The sequence below is a fragment of the Scyliorhinus torazame genome, chromosome 12, assembly GCF_047496885.1.
Source record: "Scyliorhinus torazame isolate Kashiwa2021f chromosome 12, sScyTor2.1, whole genome shotgun sequence".
Taxonomy (NCBI): domain Eukaryota; kingdom Metazoa; phylum Chordata; class Chondrichthyes; order Carcharhiniformes; family Scyliorhinidae; genus Scyliorhinus; species Scyliorhinus torazame.
In genome coordinates this window covers 88,664,820-88,681,639 of record NC_092718.1, presented here as the reverse complement: position 1 = coordinate 88,681,639, position 16,820 = coordinate 88,664,820, and the positions used below count along the sequence as shown (strand labels likewise).

Here is a 16,820-nt window from a genome sequence, read left to right as displayed (position 1 = left end):
TTAGAATTGGCGGATGTAGAGGGAAACGTACAGTTGGAGGATGGTGGTGAGGATAAAGAGAAAGTACTTGGTGGGGATCTATTTAAATATGTCTGAGCATTGCCAAGGTTTGATGAGAAGGAGGTGGAAGACTTTGTCATTTCATTTGAGAAGGTGGCTAAATAAATTAAATGGTCACGACATGTGGTTGGGGTATTACTGATTCAAACAAAGCTGGTAGGTAGGGCTAGTGAAGTGTTTGCATCACTGTCAGAGGAGGTATTTGGGAAGTATGAGGAGGTGAAAAAAATCCATCTTAGGTGCATATGAACTAGTGCCTGAAGCCTAAAGACAGTGGTTTCGAAATTTAAGGATAGAACCTGGTCAAACATACATGGAGTTTGAAAGGATCAAACAAAGTAACTTTGATAGGTGGATAAGGGCTTTGAAAAGAGACCAAATGTATGAAGCTCTCAGAGAAATTATACTTTTGGAGGAGTTTAAACATTCAATTCCTGATGCAGTGAGAACTCATGTGGAAGAGCAGAGGGTTAAAACTGTGAGGTCAGCAGCAGAAATGGTAGATGATTATGAATTAGTTCATAAATCAAAGCTTGGTTTCCGACATCAGTTTCAGCCTGTGAGGGATTGAAACTGGGGAAAAGAGAAATTCTCAAATGGTGAAGGTAAAGGAGATCTGATGGGAGATCATAATGAAAGTGTACCTCGGATTAAAAATGAAATCCAGGAGGATGGAAGAGAAATTAAAAGTTTCAAATGTTTTCACTGTAATAAACTAGGCCATGTGAAGCCACAGTGTTGGTGGTTGAAGAAAAGCAGGAGGAAGGCTGATGTGGTAAAACAGGATAAGACAGTGGGGTTTGTTAAAGTGGTGAAGGAAATCCCAAGTGAAGCGAAGGAGGTGCAAAAGATTGTACAGGTGATTGATCAGAAGTTGCCAGATCTCTTTAAAGAATTTACTTGTGTGGGTAAAGTTTACTTGTGTATCAGGAGGAGCAGGTAAAGAAGTCACAATTTTAAGAGATACGGGAGAGTAGGAGATGAGGGGTTATGTAGTTTGGGAAGAATATTGCCAGAAAAGGTGGTAATATGTAGAATTCAGGGTAAGAAGAATAGTGTTCCATTATATAATGTAAGGTTGGAAAGTCCAGCGAAGAATGGTGAAGTGGTAGTAGGAGTAACAGAGAAACTATCTGGTCCAGGAATACAGTTTATCTTGTGTTGCACGTGGGAGTGATGCCTACTGTGGTTGATAAACCAGTGGAAAATCAGACAACTGAAGTGTTGAAGGACAAATATCCTGGGATTTTTTTCGGATTGTTTAATGACATGGTCACAAAGTCACAGGTTAAGACAAAAGGAGAAATCGAAGAGTGAAGATAAAGTTGAAGTTCAATTATCAGAAACAATTTTTGATCAGATGGTTGGAAGAAAACAAGAACAGATGGAGAATGAGGCTGATATTTTTAAATTGGCGGAGTTACAACAGAAAGATATAGAAATAAAACGTATGTATGAGAAAACATCCACGGAAGAGGAATCTGATTGTTTCCCAGAATATTATTACAGTAAAAATATTTTATAATAAGAGAGCACTTAAACCAGCTGTCTTTATTTTTATTCTCCTCCTTTTTCACATTTTCTCCCAAATTTACACCCACCAACAATAAACAATAATCAGCAACAAATATGTCAATCCTCATAACATTAACAACAATCCTATCCTCCCACCAACCCCCAAACATTAGTCCGCATGTTTACATAAACAAATAGCAAAAAGGAATCAGGGATTACCCATAGCCACCCTTAATACACACAACCCCCCTCACCCCCCAACCCTCCCACCCACCACCCCCCCCCAACTAATATTCGATGTTATCCAGTTCTTGAAAGTGCATAATAAATAATGCCCATGACTTGTAGAACCCCTCCGTCCTTCCGCTCAGTTCAAACTTAACCTTCTCAAGAGCCAAGAATTCCAACAGATCCCCCCCGCCCCCTGCCACGCCAAGGCACAGGGTGAAGAGGCTGCTCTCCATCCCAACAGGATCCACCTTTAGCCAATCAACGAGGCGAAGGCTACGATATCTGCTTCCGCACCCGTTTCCAACCCTGGCTGTTCCGACACCCTGAATATGGCCTCCCAGGTGGTGCATGTCAAAGAGACTCCACCTTGGAGATTACCCGAAAAACCTCCTTCCAATAATCCTCTAGCTTTGGACAGGACCAAAACATATGAACGTGATTAGCGGGGACCCCCCGCAACGCTCGCACACATTTTCTACTCCTTCAAAGAATCATCTCATCCTCGCCCTCGTGAGGTGTGCTCTGTATGCCACCTTCAGCTGCATCAGTCCCAACCTCGCACATGAGTTGGAGGCATTTACTCTCCGGAGCATCTCACACAAGACCCCCTCCTCTATAACCTCTTCCAACTCTTCCTCCCACTTTGCTTTGATCCCTTCCAGTGGTGCCTTATCCTCTTCCAAAATAGCTCCGTACACCGCTGACACTACCCCATTCTCCAGTCCCCTTGTCGTCAGCACCTCCTCCAGCAATGTGGAGGCCGGTTCCTCTGGGAAGCTCTGTATTTCCTTTCTGGCAAAATCCCAAACCTGCATGTATCGAAACATTTCTCCCTGCTCCGGCCCATACTTTGCTTCCAGCTCCTTCAATCCTGCAAACTGACCCCTAAGAAACAAATCTTTCAGCATCATAATCACCTTCTCTTCCCATTTCCGGAAATTTCCATCCCACCTCCCTGACTCAAATCTATGGTTCCCCCAAATCGGCATTTCCCTTGACCCTGCCCCCAACCCTAAGTGGTGGCGAGACTGCCTCCAGATTTTCAATGAAGCTATTATTACCGGACTTCCTGGGTATTCCCCGGAGCTATTGGGAGCGGCGCTGTTGCTGGTGCTTTCAGTCCCGACCCCCTGTACATACTCTCCCCCATTCTGATGCACTGGGAATCAACCCCTCTGACCCAGCTCCACACCGTCTCCACATTCGCCGCCCAGTAGTAGTACATCAGGTTTGGAAGACCCAAACCCGCTGCCTGCTTTCCCCTCTGTAGCAGCACCTTTCGCACTCTGGCCACCTGCTGTCTTTATTTTAAAAAGGATTTAACTTACAGATGTTGTTTGGGGAAGTTATTCAGGGTTACCTATAGAATATTGTATTTGGGAAAGTGTCAGTGTTTGTAGTTGATAAGATATTTACTGTGTGTTTACTGTGTGTTTATAAAATGATAATTGGTTTCATAGAATAAATATTAGTTTGTTTTAAACACACTTTAGCTCTCTGTTCCATCACACCTGTAAAGTGGGCCCTTTTGCTCCCCATAACCAAAATCTAGTTAAAGTTGTGGGTCAGGTGAACTCCATGATATACTTTGGTGTTCTCTAAATCCTGGTCCGTAATACAAGAAATAACGGAGAGGAAAATGGATAAATACTTTGTTTTCCACATAATCTCTGCAGCAATTCAAAAAATCTTTGCATTCTGCATTTCAGAACCAAAAGGTTCCATCGTCGATTACATTTCATTCAGAAGAGGATCAAAATGATGGAACTCTCGGCTTCCCGAATGACACAGTCACAAATAAGAAAGAGATAGTTTCTGTGAAAAAGATCAATAGAAAAACAGGTATCTTGGTTTGGAGAAGTGATGCTCGTAGTTAATCCAATGATGGTATTTGTCCTGGCATAAAGGATTTCAGTAAAGTATATTTGAGTACATTTCAAGGATGAATAAATGCTTGACATGACAATGTGACCACTGCAGCAGTGACTGAAGATACATTAACTCCGTGTCTTGCTGAACTATATAAATATCTTCAGCATTGGCAGATGTTGGGCAGCACAGTTGCATAAGTAATTAACACTGTGACTTCACAGCGACAGGTCCCAGGTTCGATTCCCTGCTGGGTCACTCTCTGTGCGGAGTCTGCACGTTCTCCCCGTGTCTGCGTGGGTTTCTTCCGGCTGCTCTGGTTTCTTCTCACAGTCCAAAGACGTGCAGGTTAGGTGGATTGGTCATGATAAATTGCCCTTAGTGACCAAAAAAGGTTAGGAGGGGTTATTGTGTTACGGGGACAGGGTGGAAGTGAGGGCTTAAGTGGGTCGGTGCAGACTCGATGTGCCGAATGGCCTCCTTCTGCACTGTATGTTCTATGTTCCATTTATCATTCAAACAATAAACAACCTTTACGTGCACCAAGAATTACATTTAATTTATTCAAGTTCTGTCCATGATCTTTTTTATTTATTTCACAGTTGTTTGTTCTGGAAATACTTTGGGATCTACAAATGTACAAGTGATCAAAGAGACTGAAAGTAGAAGATACAGTTTGAGAAACAGAGAGAGAAAGGTTTACACCGAAGAAAGGGAACTTTGTGATGATGACTACCTGTGTATGTACAAAGTATATCCAATCCTTGGGTCAGGAAAAATTTATTGGGAGATTTGGTGTGATGACATTAGGCCTTGGTAAACGAGGGCATTGCGATAACAATGAACATGGCATTGTGGCAGGAGAGGAGTGCAAGCCTGTGCTTGCCTGTCACTAATTCTTCATTACCTTAATCACAAAAATTATCCTAAACTATGGGTTATTATTCTGAAATGTTGTGAGAGAATAGAATCTGACTTCTTTTGTAAACTAAAGGCCTCTGATTTTAGGGAAGAACAGACTCATTTCAATTGAATACATTTTATTGTAAGAATCAAGTATGGAGTCATCAGTATTGGAAGGGATGTGGTTAGAAAATCATATAATTCAAAGTATAGTATAAATTGTGGATTGGCTCTAGGTCCAAGTGTGATTTGTCTCAAGGTTTAGAGAAACATTTGTAACTGGCTCTGTGTTAGCTTCATTCAAATAATAAAACTGTAATCCAGAGGAAGTAATATCTGATTGTATTATGATCTTCACACTTCTTTGAATTTCAGTCTCCACATTCAAAGTTCCCTTGCTATTTTGGGATCAGACTATAACCCAAAATAATCTCAGGAGGCCCTGAGACAGAAAAAATATTTATTAACCAATGCATTGGGAGAGTACAATCTCAGAAAAAAATCTGGAGCTGGCTCTATAGAACTGAGAAACCAAGTAATATTTATACATTGTAGATCACGTAGACAAAGGCATTATTTACATTTAATCATTGTCTGGTTCTAACTTTACATTAAACAAATTACAGGTGTTTACCCAGGCAGAGTGAGTATTTTCTCCCCTTATCTTTCTCTGGCTCTTTCCCTAATCTCTTGTTGTCAGCGTGTTGGTTGTGTCTGTGTCTTTACATCTTAGAAAACCAAGTGTAAGATCTACACTTTCCTGTTGTTGCATATATTAAGTAACACCTACCATGCAACTAACAATGCAGAATCTTGTCTGTCCATTTTGGGTGCCAAGTAATTTTATTTGGTATCTATTGATCGATTATAACAGAAATTCTTGTTACAGAATTTACAAGGTTCTCAGTTCAGCCCTTGCCTGCAAAAGACTGTTTTGAGAATCAGATTATCCTCAGTAACTTACAGAATGACTTGAATTCAAAATACAATGGCAGTAACGGTTTGTTTGCATGAAGCAAAACTGCTGCGTAGGTTAGAACTAGAAATGGAAAATATGAAACAAAGATAGCAGATAGGTTCTTAGGCAAAAAGTATAGGATGATTCTAGAATGGAAATAATAGCCTAAAACTATTACCGTTTTAGGAATTTGTTATCAGTCTAAGTCAATCTATTCCTGCCCCGATAACATGCTGATTGGTTTGGATGGGTCTTCAATACATTTGATTCGATGATTGGGTTGTCAACCTTCAATATGCAACATTAACTGGAATTATCAGTCATGTTGCACCTTCGAATTCTTTCATGTATGTCGTATGCAAAATCTGTTCTTATTGCACTGGTATGCGCTTTGTCTTATGATTCCTTCTTTCGGACAATGGAAGGCTCATATGAACTCTAATGTCAACCTGACCTTCATTGGAAATGTGGCACTTGCTCAGCTCGTTGCAAGCTGTTCCTTGCAAACAGATATCCATTTTGCAGAAGCAAGCAATGTCCATTTTGCAAAGGCAAGCAATATCCATTTTGCACAGTCATGATGGAATCCATTTTAAATGGTTTCTGATTGAGCTTTTTAAGTCAATTATTAATTCAACTTATTAATTAACCCTCTTTTAACTACAAGAAATAACTAGCTTCTTTCACCAAGTTAGACTGAAAAACATGTTATTGAGGGCCTCACAGGTGGCTTGGAAAAATAAGTTTTCACAGGTCACTGAAATCTAGTTGGACTGAAAAACACGCCATTGAATGTCTCACAGGTGGCTTTTATTGCTACGTAAGCATTCAATTAGTCCCATTTGAGTCTTTTGCTACATTGTGAAATTTTCTTCTACTGTTCTAATATGCTGATCAAAAAACTCCCTGCAATCCTTTAATGGACTATAATTATTATTTGCCCTGAAAAATCGTTGTCATTAAACCACATTCATTAGTTCCCCTCCTACACTGCCCACTCATACCTTATCAGGTGGAGCATGGTTTTGGGAAACGTTTGCCAGAGTTTTCATTGTTACTGTTCCTGATGTCAGTGTTGCCTTCTTGGAATGAAGGACTGAATATATTGCCCAGAACAAAATCTTGTATACAACAGAGTGGGGAAGATCTGACTGGCACTGTATGTAATTTTCAGTAAGGAAGGTGCCCAGTTACTTTCAGCACCTGATTTATCACAGAAAGATCCTACTTCTATTGGCAGACTGAATTCTAATGAAACGATAAAGACCATGGGTGGGATTTTCCGGTCCGCCAGCCGGGTTTTCCTGCGCAGCGTGCCACCGCTGGCAGCGGGATTCTCCGTTCCTGTGGCCAGCCAATGGGGTTCACCATTGTGGCCACCCCACGCCGTTGGGAAATTGTAGGCGTGGGTGTGATGCCTGTGGATAGGAGGATCCTGCTAACAGAGAATTCAGCTGCATACCTATGATAGGTCATCTGCCTCTTCTCTGTAAAAGCCCCATTCACCTTCATGAAACCTAAATAATGAACGTAAGCCCTTATTCATCTTTAATTATATTTGTTATTTGATAGTTTGTGAAGACTGCGAGACATTTTTTATTGAAGAATGCCCTGTGCATGGTCCTCCAGTATTTATCAAGGACACGGTTGTTGAATTCAGCCAACCAGACAGAGCACGTTTAACCCTTCCAGAGGGTCTCAGCATTGCAACCTCAAAAATTCGAAAAGCCGGTCTTGGTGTGTGGAATGAAGGGAAGATTATTCCCAAAGGAGTTCACTTTGGACCCTATGAAGGAGTCGTATCAAATGAAGAATCAGCTGCTATCAGTGGATATTCATGGATGGTAAGTTCCTAAAATGGTATTCAAGTTTCTTACTTGTTTGAAAAGAAAGTTCAGGCCTTATTTGAATGCAATTAAAAAATTTTTTTTTTAGAATACCCAATATTTTTTTCCAATTAAGGGACAATGTAGCGTGGCCAATTCACCTAACCTGCACATCTTTGTGTTGTGAGGGTGAAACCCACGCAGACACGGGAAGAATGTGCAAACTCCACACAGACAGGGACCCGGTGCTGGGATTGAATCCGGGTCCTCAGCGCTGCAGGCAGCAGTCCTAATCACTGCTCCACCGTGCTTCCCTTTTTGAATGCAATTTCAATAATTTATTGCAGGTTTTTGTTCCTGGTTGCTGCTGGGTGCAACTGATGAGTTGGAAACAATTGAAGACAAAATTAGTTTCGCTCTGATCTTTCTCATATTGATCTGGCCGTAAAACTTGTAGAGTTGTTCACAACTGAAGTCTACTATTACTGGGTATGTTCATTGGAGGTCTGGTAGTAACCAAGGAACTCATTGAGCAGCAGACACCGCTAACAAGAAGCAAGAAAGCAAACAAACCTAAATCAGACTAAAACCCACTTTTCTACCTCCATGTAGACCGACTTATTTTTTTTCTCTTCTCACTTCCCTGCTCGCACCTTTTTCTCACCTCAGCTGATTTTGTGATTCCCTCTGTTTCTCTGCTCCGTCCTCGTCCTCTGTGCCTGAACCAGTTCTTCTCCACCATCTCCTTCTCTTCCATCTCTGTTTTCTATCTTCCCTCCATTTAGTTTATTGATACATCTTCACAGACACAAAAGGAAGATGATACGAGGGATCAGGATTATTGGGTCTTTGGTTGAGTTGAGACTTTCATGGGTCTGTAGATGATGGGTGCATTGAATGTTTTCAAAATTAACCTGATGATTTCCCCATGTTGGGAAACTGATTTCATTTGGGGAGCAATGGATTAGATCTTTGAGGCAGCTGTCATAATATACACCAGTATATCATGGTGCAGACACACACACGCACACTGATGGACATGCAGTGGGACCAATCAGCATACACAACACCGCAGCCAATCACCAGTGAGAGCACACGCACTATAAAGACAGGGGACAGGAGAGTTCCCGCTCATTCTAGTAGCACACAGCTCAGAGCACAGAGCTCACAGCCTGCAACACAGACATTCACCATGTGCTGAGTGCATCACCTGGTTAGGACTGGGCAAGGGTCAACAGTTAAAGCTGGTATTGCATTTACCCACAGTTTAAGCATGTTAATATAGTTAACCTTACAATAAAATAGAGTTGCACCACTTCAAGTGATGGTGACCTGTTTGTGATCCAGAACACCCAACACTTCATGGTACCAGGAGTGAACTGGTTCAGTCCAGATAGACATACCTCAGCGTACAGTGACAACCAGCAACGATACCCAGGCAAGATGTTCAAGATCCGGGCTCCGCAGCAGCTCCAGTGCCACGGCGATCTCCACAAAAACTGGCGGGCATTTCGGCAAAAGTTTGAAAACTTCCTGCTGGCAGCCGAACTAGAAGACCTGGCCGATCCTGAAAAAACAGAGCTTCTCCTCACCATCGCCAGTGCCAGAGCAGAAGAAATCTTTGAAAAATTCAAGTTCTCCAAGGGGCAAAACAGGAGCGACTTCCAGGCAGTCCTGGACAAATTCGGCAAATACTGTGAGGAAAACACACTCCATCCTGCAAGGAAAGGTAAGAGAAGCGCCAGTACTCACCTCGAGGCCGAAACCCCGGAGCAGAGAACGATTTTGGTTGGCGGCCATCTTTCTAAAGGGATTGCACTTGCGCAGTTGCGCGACGCCGCTCATGCGCAATCACAAAAACAGCCATGAGTAAAGGAACCGCGTCTGCGCATGTGCAAACGCCTCCTACGTGCTACGTCACGCGCGTCATGATGTCAGAGGCCCCGGACCACGCCCATTTAAAGGGGAAACGTCCCAAATCAAAGAAAGAATCTTTTAAAGCTGTAAAACAACCTTCCTTCACCTGGAATGACAGCACAATGCCTCAAATTGAACCAGGAAATGAAATAAACCTCCGAAGAACCCTACAACAAGCAGTTACCTACCCCCAAACCGAGTCCAATTCTGACTTCCCGCAGACCAGTGACACCGAGGACCCGAGGGAGCCTTTTCGAGTCGCTGTTACAACAAAGAACAGGTTGTCTCTGAATCAAAACCACCAGCCGCTGTCGGTGCACAGCATTGATCCAGACGACGAGTGCTGTGCCACTCTGATGGTCAACCAGAATTCGTCGTCCACCTCAGAGACTTGACTTATGAGTTTTACGATGTTGGACTCTTTGATCTGTTCTGTTATCCTGTTTCATCATTCCAGTAGTTTGTATATAATGTTCATTTCGTTGTTGGTGTGACACCCTATTTCTCGGCACCAGGCACCTTCCCGTGTAAATAGATGAGCCTCATGTACATAGTCATGTAAATAACACGCACACACATAGTCAGGTACATTCACTACACGATATTTATTGTCACGCAGGCACATATTCTTTATATAAAAGGGGGGATGTCATAATATACACCAGGATATCATAGTGCAGACACACACACACACACACTGATGGACATGCAGTGGGACCAATCAGCATACACAACACCGCAGCCAATCACCAGTGAGAGCACACGCACTATAAAGACAGGGGACAGGAGAGTTCCCGTTCATTCTAGTAGCAGCCAGCTCAGAGCACAGCTCACAGCCTGCAACACAGACATTCACCATGTGCTGAGTGCATCACCTGGTTAGGACTGGGCAAGGGTCAACAGTTAAAGCTGGTATTGCATTTACCCACAGTTCAAGCATGTTAATATAGTTAACCTTACAATAAAATAGAGTTGCACCACATCAAGTGTTGGTGACCCGTTTGTGATCCAGAACACCCAACACATCAGCAGCTGAGTGGGAAATGGTTAGATCGGGCCAAGCTAATGTAAGGAGGAAGATGAGGAAGAGATGGCAACATGACAGAGAGCATGGACTTGACTTAATTCAGGGACCATTCCTCACTTTGCAAAGCTCCCTGAGAGTGTTCACCAATTCTGTGTTTGTTGCTTTTATGGAGCACTATGCTTTCTAATTCAGAGGTATAGTCACAGAAAACAGATAAGGATTTGTTTAAGGTTTACTGAAAGATGTGGGAGGCCAAGACTAGCTTTTTTCAATTTATGTTCTGCTTGATCTCTTGTTAAAATAAAGGTAAAATTGATTTTCTAACTTTGAAGATTTCCAATCCTGTTATTAAAATACCTTTCTGCAGATCAGTAAAGGCAAGCAAGATTTTGAGTATATTGATGCGAAGGATGAATCTAATTCAAATTGGATGAGGTAAGGGAAGGCTGATACAATATCATCAGGATCTGAGAACCTTGGGCCCAACCAATCTCCTTGGCTCTCCCTCTGTCTCACAATGTCTCCTTCGTTGCTTCACACTCCTCAGCTGCAGCATAATGCCGCAGGAGAATCTGCTCAACAGGCAGACAGCTTCACAATCTGGGTGGCTGTGGCAACATTGGGCGGCATTTAACATAAACATTTTGAAGTTCATTTGTGGCGTGTTTTGCAGGGAGTTTCTCACCGGATCTGACAGTGAGTTTCCCACTGCTGTGAAACAACGTTTCGGGCGGGATTCTCCCACTGCGTTCGCCCAGCTACCAGAGAACCCCACCTGAGGTCAATGGATTTTTCCAATGTCGGCATACCGATCGTGGCATTCTTACAGCGGGTGGGGTGGAAGAATCCAGCACGTAGTCACTTATTTGGGTGCAAGAAATTTCTCTCCGGTTTAGGGCACACTTGGGGCGGAATCTAACGCAAAAGTTTCGAAGTACATTTGTGGCGGGTTTCTCCCGCCAATTGGTGGCAGGAAGGGGATGGGCACTGGATTGGGGATGATGGGCACTGGATTGGGGATGATGGACACTGGATTGGGGATGAAGGACACTGGATTGGGAATGATGGACACTGGATTGGGGGTGATGGACACTGGATTGGGGATGATGGACACTGGATTGGGGATGATGGGCACTGGATTGGGGATGATGGACACTGGATTGGGGATGATGGGCACTGGATTGGGGATGATGGACACTGGATTGGGGATGATGGGTACTGGATTGGGGATGATGGACACTGGATTGGGGATGATGGACACTGGATTGGGGATGATGGCCACTGGATTGGGGATGATGGACACTGGATTGGAGATGATGGGCACTGGATTGGGGATGATGGGCACTGGATTGGGGATGATGGACACTGGATTGGGGATGATGGGCACTGGATTGGGGATGATGGGCACTGGAATGGGGATGATGGGCACTGGATTGGGGATGAAGGGCACTGGATTGGGGATGATGGGCACTGGATTGGGGATGATGGACACTGGATTGGGGATGAGAGACACTGGATTGGGGATGATGGACACTGGATTGGGGATGATGGGCACTGGATTGGAGATGATGGACACTGGATTGGGGATGATGGGCACTGGAATGGGGATGATGGGCACTGGATTGGGGATGAAGGGCACTGGATTGGGGATGATGGGCACTGGATTGGAGATGATGGACACTGGATTGGGGATGATGAGCAATGTGTGGGGATGATGAGCATTGGGTGGGGATGATGAGCATTGGGTGGGGATGATGAGCATTGGGTGGGGATGGTGGACATTTGATTGGGGATAATAGGGAGGCACGGTGGTTAGCACTGTTGCATCACAGTTCCAGGGTCCCAGGTTCAATTCTGGCCTCGGTTTACTGTCTGTGTGGAGTTTGCGCTTTCTCCCGGTGTCTGCGTGGGTTTCCTCCAGGTGCTCCGATTTCCTTCCACTGTCCAAAGAAGTGCAGGTTAGGTGGATTAGTTATGCTAAATTGCCCTTAGTGTCTAAAATTTAGATTAGGTTGGGTTATGAGGATAGGAAGGAGGTGTAGGTTTAAGTAGGGTACTCTTTCCAAGGGCTGGTGCAGACCTGATGGGCTGAATGGCCTCCTTCTGCACTGTAAATTCTATGAACTGTGCCGGCGAGTTCCCCACTGCTATCAAATGACACTTAGGTCACGATTCACCCAAAAGGAAACAAAGTCCCCAGCCAGCGCGTTTAGCCGTGTGTTTCCCGACACCCACAGTGCCGAGAAATACATAGCAATTCAACGTGACGCATTGAATAAGGGGCCTGAACGGAGAACGTTCAGCCGAGGCCTCACATACCCCGTTTTGTGAAGTAGGGATCTCCATTTGCCAGGATTCCCCATTGTAGCGAGGGATCGGATGGCATTTAAAAACGGCATCCCGATCTCCGAAGCCCCTGAAATAATCCTCGACGACCTCCCCCCACCAAGCCCAAACGTAATGGGAGGGTCCCCGACCCAAACACCCATGCTGGACAACCCCAGCACATCGTGCATGCAAATTGCCAGTTTGGCAGTGCTAACCTAGCACCCTGCCAGTGCCTATGCCAGTTGGCAATGCCACCTGGGTACCTAGGCAGGGCTAGGCTGGCACACAGGTGGCACTGCCAGGTTGCCAGCTGACACTGCCGGGATGCCAGGCTGGCACTGCCAGGATACCCACGTGGTATCAGTAATGCCAGAGCACCATCCTTCCCTTTATTTTTAAATACATTTAGAGCACCCAATTCATTTTTTCCAATTAAGGGACAATTTAGCGTGGCCAATCCACCTTCCCTGCACATCATTGGAGTGTGGGGATGAAACCCATGCAAACAGGTGGAAAATGTGCAAACTGCACACGGACAGTGACCCAGAGCCGGGACCGAACCTGGGACCTCGGCACCATGAGGCAGCAGTGCTAACCACTGCGTCTCCATGCTGCCCTCGCACCATCCTTCCCAAAGGGCATGTGGCTATGGGCCTCTGATCCCCTTGGGGACTTCCATGAGCACCTTTCCCTCTGGTCCCCATTTGAGGGGACCAGTGCCGAACGGTGCTCAGCCGAGGTCTCTGAGGCGAAAGGGTTGAATCCCAAAGTCTGAGGTACCTCGGGAATTTGCACATTAGCGTGATTCTTACTGCCTCGCTCTAATGTGCAGCTTTGCAAAAAAGTGATCCCGCCCATTATGGGCAGGATTTACATTGCAACGTCTCGCGAGATCCAACAGGAGTGGAGTCTCCCAGCTTTCATCATGAAATGAAATGAATGAATGAAAAGAAAATTGCTTATTGTCACAAGTAGGCTTCCAATGAAGTTACTGTGAAAAGCCCCTAGTCGCCACATTCCGGCGCCTGTTCGAGGAGGCTGGTACGGGAATTGAACCGTGCTGATGGCCTGCCTTGGTCTGCATTAAAAGCCAACTATTTAGCCCAGTGTGCTAAACCAGCCCCTAGTGACACCTCCCACTAGTCCCGAAAGTTGCGCTGTTAGGTAATTTGGACATTCTGAAGTTTCCCTCTGTGTCCCCGAACAGGCGACGGAATGTGGCGACTAGGGGCTTTTAACAGTAATTTCATTGCAGTGTTAATGTAAGCCTTGTGACAATAAAGATTATTATTATTCCTTCACACATCCCAAACGGATTCCAGTGGGTAGGCCTGCTATGTAGTATGTGGGAGTGATTGCCCAGCATCCCAATGGGACCTTGATGCATGGACAGTGTGCCCGAACACTGTGGGACGCAACACCTAGAATGCAGCGGCCAGCATCCGAACACCACCGAGTATATTCCGGCCTGCACCGGAGAGGGGACCAGCACCCGGTCTAGGTCACGTTGTCTGGGGCACAAGGTCTGTGATCCGGTGAGCAGGGCCCCCCACTGCGACCGGATGTGTGTGAGCCGCACGTATCGATGCAGGGAGGGCTGGGGAGGAGGTGCAATGGAGGAATGGCGGGTCCGGGATGGAAAACATCGCTGGTTGCTGTTCTCGCACCCTCTCAAACCCCTTACAGGTTTTACACATGATGGACAATATCTTGGACCCCGCGGAACTTGCCCTAGTGGTGCTGCTGGCAGGCCGGAGGAGACAGCCGCGGCAGAGTCGACAGAGACTCGAGGTGGCGGCACAAATGCAGGGCACTGCCCCATACCCTGAGGTCCCGGCCATCCAGCAGGTAAGGGAAATAACCAGAGGGGGAGGCCCGAAACAGCAGAAGGTGTACAGGCGTCACTGGCCTTTCAAACAGATGACGGACAGCATGTGCAGCAGAAGGCTCCACCTCAACAAGAGGGTGGTGTAGCACCTGTGCCATGTCCTTGCAGACTTGGCACCACGTGGAGGAGGAGGATACCCACCCCAGTGGCCGTCAAGGTTACCACAGCCCTGAACATTTCCACCTCAGAATCATTCCAGGGCTCAAGCGAGGACATGTGTGGCATTTCACAAGCTACAGCCCACAAGTGCATCCATGAGGTCACAGGTGCCCTGCTTGCCCAGGCAGAAAACCATTTCAACTTTGACATGGACCAGGCGCAACTGGATGACCGGGCAGCAGGATTCTGCTCCATCGCCGGATTTAAGGGGCTAATAGATAATACGCATGTCGCCTTGCATGCACCTGATAGTCTGGGAGTGCCCGACATCAACAGGAAGTGGTTCCACTCCCTGTGAACATCCAGCTTGTGTGCAACCACCACATGAAGATCAAACACGTGTGTGCACTCTTCCCAGGAAGTGTGCATGTCAGCCAAATCCTGAGGCAGTCGGACGTCCCCGGCCTCTTGGAGGACCACCGCAGGATGGCGGGTTTGCTCTTAGGGGTTAAGGGATATCCGCTGAGGACCTGGCTGTGACGACAGTATGGAGGGTGATGACCGATGTGGAAACTTGGCACAACGATGCCTATGCAGCCACTTGGACTGTCATTGAGCGGTGCATCGGACTCCTCAAAATGCGGTTCCAATGCCTTTCCCTCTGGTGGTGCACTGCAGTACACCCCCGGAGCGTTACAACTTTGTGGTGGTCTGCTGTGTCCTCCACAACCTGACTCAGCTGCTGGGCCACGTGCTGGAGGTGGAGGGGGAGGAATATGTGGCCATCTCCGAGGCGGAAGATGAGGAGGCAGCGGACAAGGGTGGGCTGGATGATGAGCCCGGGGAGGACCTGCGGGACCACCCAATGAGCGGCTAGGGTCCAGAAAGATCGGAGGACCAGAGATGCCTTCATCCTCGCACACCTCACATAGGATGTGGCCCCGGTAGTCATTCCTCCTCTCACCACCCATTACCACCCGCCATCCCTCTGCCATCCCCCTCTCCCCCTTTTCCATACTCTCCCCGCACCCCATCCCCACTTCCCACCTTCCCAGCGTTGGTGTAACAATATTCCAGGGCGATGGGATTGTCTCACCGGGTCACGGTGGACGGAAGGGGGGTGATAATGGCCCGCAGAGTGCTGAGCGCTGATGCTCCTCAATCTATGCCATAGCCTGACCCCTGCCTGTCTGCTGAGATCTCGCTCACATTCATCACCTATTCATGGTGTGCCTGGAGGGTAGGGGAGGAGCTGAGGACCCCATGACTGGGGGTATGGGGAATTGGATTGGTACTCGGTCGCAATTGCAGAAGAAAGTGCCAGAGGTGCCATCCTGATCGAGGCCAACAGACGTCAATGCTGTACAGAAGTGTCCCCAACTGCCCTGATCTCCCGATAATGCCTCACTCACCCCAACCCGCCCAGACCTCCACACCCTTCCCCCGCAATGACCCTTTCCCACTACCCCCACATACCCCCTATTCCATCCCTTACTCCCAACCACCAGTGCCCCATTGGTGATCTCGATCTGATTAGCCTCCCGTGCTCTACTGCTGCGTCTAGGTGTGACCCCAGGATGCACGTCAGAGGTGGAGGCAGCCAGCTGCTTACCACGTCCCTTAGCCCTCGATGCCCGACGTGTGTCCTCTGGGAGAGGAGGGCACTGGCGCATTTGCCCGTGGCACATGCCTCGCCTTGGGGCACTGTACCAGTTGCTGCCTGTGAGATGCGCCGTAGTCAGTGGAGTGGAATTTGTGGGTGCAGGTGGCTGCCATCGGCACTACGTAGGATGGCACCGGATTGACACTCAGCACCCCCTCCTCCTGGTCGGTGCTCAGAGCACCCTGAGATTCACATCGGAATGGGGGAGGGAAACTGGCTTGAGCCACGAGTACCCCTGCTTCATCCGGCTCTGCAACAATGGCACCGAGGAGACCAGCCCCAAGATTCGAGGATGCAGATCTGGTAAGGCTCCTAGACGCTGTGGAGGCCAGGATGAATGTCCTGTTCCCCCCCAGGGTCCAGGAGAGTCAGCCACAGGGCAGCCAGTGCTGCCTGGGATGAGGTGGCAGCAGTTGTGAGTTTGGGGAGTGTGACTAGGCGGATTGGCCTTCAGTGCAGAAAAAGGTCAATGACCTACACCGGGCAGCACGAGTGATGCCAGTGTCTCCTGCCCCCCCCAAACACCCCAAGGGAGC

General features: G+C 46.9%; 1 protein-coding gene across 1 annotated transcript in view; it reads left to right on the top strand.

The window, feature by feature from the left end:
- Window positions 1-656: 656 nt before the first annotated feature.
- Window positions 657-16,820, top strand: part of LOC140387075 (histone-lysine N-methyltransferase PRDM7-like) — a 168,911-nt gene continuing 152,747 nt past the window's right edge. Inside the window, exons 1-5 of the mRNA XM_072470086.1 lie at window positions 657-665; window positions 3,516-3,648; window positions 4,278-4,415; window positions 7,109-7,380; window positions 10,674-10,741. Of these exons, the coding sequence (XP_072326187.1) occupies window positions 657-665; window positions 3,516-3,648; window positions 4,278-4,415; window positions 7,109-7,380; window positions 10,674-10,741 (620 nt within the window). The remainder of the gene's footprint in view (window positions 666-3,515; window positions 3,649-4,277; window positions 4,416-7,108; window positions 7,381-10,673; window positions 10,742-16,820) is intronic.